Below are 9,989 nucleotides of genomic sequence, written 5' to 3'. Positions count from 1 at the left end.
TAATTTATTTATTTTTTGTGTATAGTCATTGCATCGTGTAATTGTAGGATATATACACTGTACAGGCCAAAAGTTTGGACACACACAACACAAACCCATGGCCCCAACGCCATTGATAAGGCAAGATTTTCACAAAGTAACCCTGACAAGGCACACCTGTGAAGTGAAAGTTACATTAATAGTAGGATTTTTGTATTTATAATGTATTACTAGTATTACTTACATGATTGATATTTTGTGGTAAGGGTATTTAGATTGAATTTCCATGTAAGTTGGGTGATATCTTGATGGTAAAAACAATGCCATTTCTTTTGAAAATGAAAAATCACATGATTGTACAGTAAATTACATTTGTGGCGCCCCCTATGGGTTGTGGTCAAAATGCTTTGGGAGACATGGTAGGTTACATGTAATACAGATATAGTCAAAGTTTTATAATCATTAGACAAATGTTCAATGACTTATGAGAAATTTGTCGTTTTTCTTGATGGCAGCCATGTTTTTTAACCAATCTTGCTCAAATTTGACATTCACGTGCTTGTCAGTCCCCTAAAAGTGCATACCAAATTTCAGTGAAACACCCTGACGTTACAGTGGGTGTTTTGTGCAGCGCAGTGAACTGGGAGAGAAATTTCAAGTCAGTTCGATCTTTTGGGTCTACCTTTGGAGTTTAATAATGTGTGTTTATGTCAGAAAAATAATTGCACAGTAGAGGCGCATGTTTTGGCATTTTTTTCCACCTAGAAGAATGGACTCTGGTTCCCTGCACATGAGTGGTCAAACATTTAGATGTGTTGCGACACAATGCATGCTGACAAAGAGCAGTGTTTGGAGCAGCCTAAGAGGAAGAGTGAACTAAAACACTTTATTTTGTGTCACAACATGGGGGGCCATGTTTTTCTGACAACAACAGTTGGAATGCATGTAATTTGCTTCATCGCAATATCAAGTAGAAAGATGGTTAGTATTTGCAGTAATCCCTCACTTATCATGGTTAATTGGTTCCAGACCTGACTGTGGAAAAAGGGAATTTCCGTGAAGTAGGATTGCTTATTTAGAAATTGAATAGTTTTGGAGTTAGAGCATAGTGAACCTGTTTACGACCTTCTAAATACAGTTTTTAACATTATTAGAGCCCTCTAGACATGAAATAACACCCTTATAGTCACCTTTACGCTCGTATTACACAATATAGTAGACATAGTAAGAGTAAATAAGCCATTTAAGACATAAATAAGACCATGCTCGTGTGTTGCTACAAATGTGTTCCCTAGGGGAGCTGAGTGGCGGGTGGGCAGGAAATGACGCAGGGGTTTCAGAGTTGAGTTTCAGCTTGGGGTGGGTTACTGCAGCAACACTAGCTTGTGTGTGTTTTTTTTTTTTAAAGATTTCTATTAGGGATTATTGTGCCTGTTGTTAGATAAAACCTGCAATAAAAGGTTTATGAAATTCAAAAATGGCAAGGGACGACATTGTATTTGACATTGATTGACATTGTTCAATTTCATAGACATTTTATTGGGCGATCCAAAAGCTGGTGATACTGCTTCGATGAGTGGTTACAATTCACCTTCAGAAAGGAGAGAAGAAGAAGAGGTGGGTAAATACTGCGATCGTCATCGATTGCAATCGATTTGGGATGGCACAACACTGTCAAAATGTGAAGCTGAGACTTGTAACATGAAGCATTCAATGTATGCTGTATGCATGTTCGAAATAAATTAAACCAAACCAAACCAAAATTCACACGCTCAGGAACTCGGTAGACAGTGTACACAGTATGCCCATTGAAGTGCACTGATGGAAGCATTTCATTTGTGAACAGTGGTGGTCTAAGGCCAATTCATGGATGGTATTGTTGCAGACTGATAGTAAACACATTTGCTTGTAAGCTGGTCCTGTTCTGCAGTGGGAAACACACCTGATCTCCATCGAAGGCCATGCGACTGGAGTAGATATTGAGAGATCAGATGAATAAAAAATGCTTTGGCTTTAGGGGCACAGCTATCATTCTGCAGTCAAAAATAGTGATATTTTATCACACTTTATTTTCTGTGTGAGAAATGAACATTCACAGATTTGTACAGTGGAACCCGTTTATGTCGACACCCCTCAGACTGGCTGACTGACGTGGACAAAAGTGGTTGTAGACATAATCGAAATTGAAATCGAAATTAGTCATTGCTTGCACATTCATTTGTGACTTTGGCCAGAGGCAGAAGGAGAGCGGGCAATAATTATGCATTTTTAACCGACGTAAGTTTGTTGATATCATTTTCCTCCATTTATTTTTTTTATTCGATGCTTCTGTTTTCATGATATTTTATACTCAATAAAGCCTTCCTACATTCACAAATCTAAAATCTAACAATCTAAAAATTAGTATTTAATTACTAAATAACACTGTAGTGTTTGTTGATATCATTTTCCTCCATTTATTTTTTATTTGATACTTCTGTTTTCATGATATTTTATACTCAATAAAGCCTTCGTACATTCACAAATCTAAAATCTAACAATCTAAAAAATAGTATTTAATTACTAAATAATACTGTAGTGCTTTTATTTTGAAGCTATCTTTGTGCTGAACAGGAAGTCGTGAGCATGTTTTCATGCTGTGCAACTAAACAGTAGCTAGGTTGCTGCTGTCGTTTCAGGCTGCTTAGCAATATTGATGAGGTTATTAATACTTAACACATGTTGACATAAATGGACCAATTTTTTTTTTTTTTTTAATAAAAAAATGGGCTTAAAATTTTATGTGGAGAAAAGTGGTCGATAATGTATGTTGTCACTGAATACGGGGGACCAGGACGTGATGAGTTGGTCCACATACTGTAGATGGGTTGTTGACATAAGCGGGTTCCACTGTATTTGTGTAAATAGATGTACCGATAAAAACAATAGTTCACTAGTTCTTGGCTAATGAAAACATTGGCAAATGCCACAAAGGGGGGCTCTATGCTAATTACAAATGTTCTTATGCTCCAATGTATTGGTACATGAGGCCTATTGTTTGGATATACAGACACAACAAACGGTCTCTTTGGACTCACACATTTTGGTATGCCATCTTTTACTGTATATCCCATCCTGTCTGACATTTTCCCTCTGTCCGCTTCCTTTTGTCATCAGCGCTCATCATTCGTAGCTGCCACTATCCTAATCTGACCCCTGACCTCTCCCAGAATGCCATGCGTCACCACAGAGGCCTTTGCCCCAAAGCTGTCCTCACTGTTCGTGTCGCTGTCACAACTGGAGCTCGCCGACAAGGCGGCGAGCGGTACGACTGATTCTGTGGAGTCTCGGTCCTGGCGGGTTCTTGCTGCTGGAGGTGGAGAGGAACTGTGGGAGGGGGGAGGGGTGTCACACTGAAAAAGAGGCTCTAGTGTGTTGTCCAGCCCGGTTGAGTTCATGTTCTGGATCTTCTCTTCTTCCTCCTCCTCCTCCTCCTCAGATGAGTCCTTGCTTGTATCCCGGGCCTGGTCGTTGAGCAGGGTGACCAGGAAGTTGATGTACTTGACGGCCAGACGCAGAATCTCGTTCTTGCTCAGCTTCTTGTCGGGCGGATGCGTGGGGATGAGCTTCCTCAGCTCTGAAAAGGCGCCGTTCACGTTCTGCTGGCGCCAGCGCTCCCGGCTGTTAGTGAAGACGCGGCGAGCGATTTTCTGAGGAGGACCTGCTGGATACACACACACACACACACACACACACACACACACACACCATGTGAGCTGGTGGTGTCATGGCAGTATTCACTGTGTCCATTGACAAGACAAGCCTCTCATTACAATACCGTATTGACCGGAATATAAGACCAATTTTTCCCTAGCAAAAAAGTTTTAAAAAGACAGCTTCTCTTATATATGGGAGTCGAGACATGTATACATGCAAACCACTTCTCCCCAAGCGAGAGCAAGCCAGAGCTTTTCTTCCTGCCACTCACTCTCACACACTGACCAGGAGAGATGCAGGCGTGATAGAGACCCACTGGGGAAAAAGTGCCTTAAAGGTTGTTCATACGTTAACAAACAAGAGGCATTACGATGTTAATTTTAAGATAACGGTGATCAATTAATCAATTAATATGATATCCTTTTTATTGTAACTTACCAGTTATTTCACAAACAGTGAAAACATGATTTTAAAAATAAAGATTGTCTTTTTTTTTTTACTCTTGAAAAATAGGTGTTGAAAAAGTGTAATAGTCTATTTGGGTCAATACGGTACTTGCAAATGAAAACATATATAACATATTATATAACATATATAACACATATATATATATATGTACATACATATATACATATATATATATATATATATATATGTACGTACATATATATATATATATATATATATATATATATATATATATATATATATAACTGCTCAAAAAAATTTGAGGAACACTTCAAAAACACATCAGATCTAAACTGGGGGAAAAATGATCTTGAATATCTTTCCTGATAATAAGTGGGTGATGTATTAGTAACAAAATGATGCCACATAATTTGATAGAAATGAAAATGATCACCCTATAGAGGGGGGAAATCAAAGACACCCCAAAAATGAAAGTGAAAAAATGATGCAGCACACTGGTCCATTTGGCTAAAATGTCATTGCAGTAGTTTGTGTGGCCCCCACGTGCTTGTACGCATGCCTGACAACGTCGGGGCATGCTCCTAATGAGACTACGGCATCCGTTCTCCACGGCATCTCCAGACCCTTTCACGTCTGTCGCATGTGCTCAGGTTGAACTTGCTCTCATCAGTGAAGAGCACAGGGCACCAGTGGTGTAGTTGCCAATTCTGGTGGTCTATGGCAAATGCCAATCGAGCTCTACGGTGCTGGGCAGTGAGCACAGGGCTCACTACAGGACGTCGGGCCCTCAGGCCACCCTCATGGAGCCTGTTTCTGATTGTTTGGTCAGAAACATTCACACCAGTGGCCTGCTGGAGGTCATTTTGAAGGGCTCTGGCAGTGCTCATCCTGTTCCTCCTTGCACAAAGGAGCAGATACCGATCCTGCTGAGGGTTGAAGGACCTTCTACGGCCCTGTCCAGCTCTCCTGGAGTAACTACCTGTCTGCTGGAATCTCCTCCATGCGTCCAGGTACCGCAGTGATGCCCTGGACCAGATCTGGGAGGAGATCCCCCAGGACACCATCCGTAGTCTCATTAGGAGCATGCCCCGACGTTGTCAGGCATGCGTACAAGCACGTGGAGGCCACACAAACTACTGAGAATCATTTTGAGTTGCTCCAATGACATTTTAGCAATATGGACCAGTGTGCTGCATCATTTTTTCACTTTCATTTTTGGGGTGTCTTTGATTTCCCCCCTCTATAGGGTGATCATTTTCATTTCTATTTCTTTCTTCAAAGAAACACACACACATATGTATATATATATATATATATATATATATATATATATATATATATATATATATATATATACAGTATATATATATATATATATATATATATATATATGTGTGTGTGTGTTTCTTTATACACACATATGTATATATATATATATATATATATATACTGTATATATATATATATATATATGTGTGTGTGTGTTTCTTTGCCCTAAAACTACGAAGGTGTACAATTTGGTGCTGATACAAATTAAGATAGTTTGAAAAGTGTACTTGACTCAGGACTATGTTCCAACAGAAGAAGCTCATCAAACATGTAGAAGTCCCACTCTTAAAAATGGTACATTTGCTGCAAAATGATAAAAAATTTTAAATGCTTTATTTCTATAGGGACAAAAACATCCTCCAAAAAAGAATCCTCCAAAATTGTTGCAATAACAAACTGTAATGCATCCTATTTTGCTGCTAACTTACATTCATTGATCTCCATCTCAAAGTGTGACGAAGGTCTCCTCTTAATTCGGCTGCTGGTGATGACGCCATAACTTCCTCCTGAGGTACCCAAGTATGAACTGAAGGAAGACCGTAAGTAAACGTGATGAAGAACAAAGTGTGTGTGTGTGAGAGTGATTAAGAGTGCATGTAGAGTATGAGGCCAGTCTAATTAAGAGCACTTTGAGTGCACTACAGGAGGATGAAGGAGATCAATGCCTCCTGCTTACAAACATGCTACAGACGAACATGCTTCCGGGACAGGAGGGGAAGTCATACACGGAGCTCATGTGGATTATCACGCTTCTGCTGCGAGCACAAATCCTTTTTTTGGAGTGGGGAATAGATGCACAGTTGGAGGGCTCGGCTACAACGGGGTTGCCAGTTGCAGGCTCATATAATTAGGCATTTCACTGTGTCAACGTCACAGTGTTTCCTAAAGTGGGCAGAAGTCGTGATGAAATACAATATGTAGCACCTAAATCATTACACTCTATTGAAAATTCAATTTTTTATTTTAATTATTTTTAAAAAATATTTTTGTGAACTGTGAACCACTGTTATATTTATGCATGTATAAAATGTGTCAAACTATGTGTCTGTCAATGTACCTTATATGCGTTCTAAACAATGAAATCATTATAGACATATAATTCTATTTATGCAAGGAATGTAGTTTTATATATAATAAAACGTATTTTTCCAGCTGTTCCCCATATTTGGAAGTCATTATCACAAGAGCATTGGTTCGTTCCATGTTTTGTTTTTTATAATAATAAAAAAATACAATTAAGTGTCATATAAAATAGAATCTAAAATATGAATATACAGTATGTAATTTTATTTCGTGATACATATGTAAACAATTGTCTGACAGTTTGTAAAATAATAAATCTTTATAGTTCTATTATAAGTTCTAAGAAAAGTAATTTTGATATTTAGCTAACATTTTTTGCAGCTATTCCTCATGTTTGGAAGTCATTATCACAATAGCAATGGTTCCTGTTTTGTTGTTTCTAATAATAATCTAAATAATATTGATGCTATAAATGAAGGTATGATTGTGGAGAGCCTGCATGTGTGTGTTCTTATATATTTGTTTAATAGCCATCTTCCAAATGTGAATATGAACATACAATGGTAAACATCAGCATTGTTTGCCTGCATATTTCTCAGCGTAAGCGTGTTTCCTAATAAAAGCCTTGTTCTGAGAACTGCTTTCTTTCACGGGATTTCCAGCCCCCCAAAAAAGTGGTCTCACCTGGTGAAGAAAGGATGAGGGGGCAGGTACGGCTGAGCCAGCATCGGTCCTGGCGAGACTGCCAGCGGTCCCCCTGCAGAACCAGCGGACCCCCCTGAGCTGGACATGCGAAAACACGCCAGGTGGCTGCGGCGGAGCTCCAGGTGAGGGTGTTTTTTGGGGATGGGGTGCAGTGTGGTCAGAGGTGTGTTGGGAATGGCTAGAGGGGGCTTGCTGTGGGCTAGACTGATGACTGGGATGTGGGGAGGAAGAGGTGAGGCTGAGGAGGCTGCAGCAGAGGAAGGTGGAGGCGGGAGTGAGCCCAGGCTTGCCTTGGCTGGTGCTGAGAGGAGCGGTGGCGGGGAGCAAAGTGTTGGAGGTTTGGATCTTGGTCCTTCTTGGTCCTCCATGACGACCGGCTCAGGTGTGTCTGTGTGCTCATTGGCTGAGGTGGTCCTCTGGGTGGTTTTGGGCACCTCTACTGAGCAGGGAGAGGGGGCATCTTTGTCTCCCGTAGAGTCCATGGAAGATGCTAAAAGTGGACTGTGGCGCTCATCAGATGCACACGATGGTGAAGAGGGGCCAGGGAGGAGGTGTGGGGGCTCTCCGGGGTTAATCCTCTCCATCATGGTGGAGAAAAAGGAGAAAACACGTGTCGTTTCCAAGCCCCTTTCCCTCTTTTGTGTGCGTTTGAGTCACTGTGCCTTATTCTTGATGATGACCTCACTCACCCTGTAGATGCTTTCCATAAGGCTTGAATGCTAGACGTTGTCATGCTTTTGTGTTTTTACACCTCTTACATGTCAACTTTCTGCCCATCGCTCCTCTTTTCGGAGCATTTTTACACTCTTGTTTGCAGACAATGTCATTCCTTACTGCAGCTGACCTTTAATGGAGGTTTAAGTACAGCGTGACCCAAGGTGGATGCCTGTACACACACATCCTGCATGGAGGATTCTCTGTTGTCTCCAATGAGTGTGTGTGTGTGTGTGTGTGTGTGTGTGTGTGTGTGTGTGTGTGTGCCGGGGATGTGAGTCAAAATCCTTGAAAGCGTTTAAAATGTCCCCGGCTGGCGAAGATTGGATCCATATCAAAGAGGCTGTGAAACAAAGGGAAAAGGCACATGGGATTTACTGTATAGTTGGTGCATATTTAGAGAGGAATGTACAGCGTGCCATCATGTCACCCTTTACACGCCAGCAGCACATAAACACGCAACGTTGATAAATCAAACACATGTTGTATACAGTTGTTATTTAGCAAATGCGCTGCTTGCAAAGAGAGATATTAGTGTGGGCTCTGAGTCACCATCTTTTAGGTTTTGCAATGGCAGTGGTTCCTGTTTTGTTGCCGCTTAATGGTCATGACTTTTATTTTGGACAGTTCCCTCTTTCACAATGATAAAGAGGTCAGAAACACACTTGTTTTATTCCAGCTAAAACCCTATCAACGACATGAGATCATTCATCTCAAATGAATGTATACGTTTCATGAATTACAGCAACATAAATGAATTCATTACAAATACATTGTATTTAGCTTAACTGCCATAGAAGGCTTAATTTTCCCCCCCTATATTTTTATGCATACATATCGCTAGAATGATATAAAGTTAGTTGAAATATTTGTATTTGATCAACTGTAAAAACATCATGTTTTTAAAATATATGAAATATATAAAATTACTCAATAATAATTTATATGAAAATATATATAAGTACGTATATATACATTTATATAATAAAAAAATATTTGTCATGGTCATTTGTATTATTTTATTTCATGATAATAAAATCAAAGAAACTGTAAAGACACTATAAATAAAATAAAACTTGTATACTATATAAAATGCATACAACTCTAAGAAGAGTATTACAAATAGTACAGTACAACAAGTACAGATATAAATAACTAAATATATAATACAGATATAAATTTTGTATAAATCTTTTTTAAAGGTGTTTTTTGATATATAATGAAATAAATTATATAAAAACAATATATAAATGAAACAATTATATATTATGCAGTGGTTTCAAATACATAAAAATACAGTATGAAAATAACACCTATATAAATTGTTCATAATCGAAATGATTCATTTTTACATTTTAATGACAAATTCACATAAACATATAAAGACCAAATACTACTCACAGGTACATGACGACCCCCGTATGTCTTCTCTTTATGTGACAGTCGTTGTCACATGCGGTATCTTGTCAGTGTTTGGCCAAGCTTGTTACCGCCTGTCTTTGGAGGGGGAAACAAAGTGTCCAACACTTTGCTCAAAGTCAGCAACAACTAAAACAACCAAAACTAAAAAGACGTGTGGATCCAAAAGTGGACCATTTTGGTGCTGTCAAGTTAGAGCCAAATGTTGACACTTCTGTCATCCTTCAAGTCGGCATGTCTCTCTCATTTGCTCACTCGTCTGTCTGTCCTGTCCTGTCCTGTCTGTCTGTCGCTAGGACCACACAATGCTGTAACTGGTTGCCAGTGGGAATGCTGGGGTAGCGTCAGAATGTGAGGTGATGTGAGGAGAGGAGAGAAAGAAAGGGAGAGAGAAAAGGTGTGGGTATGGAGTGGGGTGGATTAGGTGGGGGGTTGGGGGTCCATGTTGCGAGGAGAGTTTTCCGCTCCCGGCTGGACAAGAGGATGTACTGCTACAATATGGTGGCTGCTGATAAGAGCCTCAAAGCTGCCTGTGGCCGTGAGATAAGGAACCTACACTGCCCCCTATCCCAACACCCCTCCACCCCCTCTTTCACCTCACACACACACATACACAATTTTCATAACAAATCTCCAGCTCATACATACTAGCAGCTTGAGGCATGCACACACACTTACACACATGCATCTAGACT

At 39.8% G+C, this 9,989-nt stretch overlaps 1 protein-coding gene across 2 annotated transcripts; it reads right to left on the bottom strand.

Annotated features, from left to right (window-relative positions):
* Positions 1 to 36: 36 nt before the first annotated feature.
* On the bottom strand, positions 37 to 9,637 carry lyl1 (LYL1 basic helix-loop-helix family member). Of its 2 annotated transcripts, none has more exons than XM_054780386.1 (4): positions 9,277 to 9,637; positions 7,141 to 8,218; positions 5,862 to 5,959; positions 37 to 3,682 (listed from the first exon to the last, which is right to left on the bottom strand). In XM_054780386.1, exons 2-4 carry the CDS (start codon positions 7,746 to 7,748, stop codon positions 3,132 to 3,134), a joined length of 1,257 nt encoding a protein of 418 aa, XP_054636361.1. In that variant the 5' UTR covers positions 7,749 to 8,218; positions 9,277 to 9,637; the 3' UTR covers positions 37 to 3,131. The 2 variants fall into 2 exon arrangements, with proteins under 2 accessions (XP_054636361.1, XP_054636362.1); XM_054780387.1 differs by having other exon boundaries at positions 37 to 3,679.
* Between the last annotated feature and the right edge of the window lie 352 nt (positions 9,638 to 9,989).

The sequence above is a fragment of the Dunckerocampus dactyliophorus genome, chromosome 6 (assembly GCF_027744805.1).
Source record: "Dunckerocampus dactyliophorus isolate RoL2022-P2 chromosome 6, RoL_Ddac_1.1, whole genome shotgun sequence".
Lineage (NCBI taxonomy): Eukaryota > Metazoa > Chordata > Actinopteri > Syngnathiformes > Syngnathidae > Dunckerocampus > Dunckerocampus dactyliophorus.
Note: the sequence above shows the minus strand (reverse complement) of the source record. Positions and strands in the feature narration are given on the sequence as shown.

Bases quoted from the DNA above. Each gene is read 5' to 3' on its own strand.
- lyl1 (XM_054780386.1), bottom strand. From the start codon at position 7,748: ATGATGGAGAGGATTAACCCCGGAGAGCCCCCACACCTCCTCCCTGGC. The intron at 5,960-7,140 runs GTGAGACCACTT...GTCTTCCTTCAG, and splicing joins CCTCATCCTTTCTTCACCAG to TTCATACTTGGGTACCTCAG. The intron at 3,683-5,861 runs GTAAGTTAGCAG...GTGTGTATCCAG, and splicing joins TGAGATGGAGATCAATGAAT to CAGGTCCTCCTCAGAAAATC.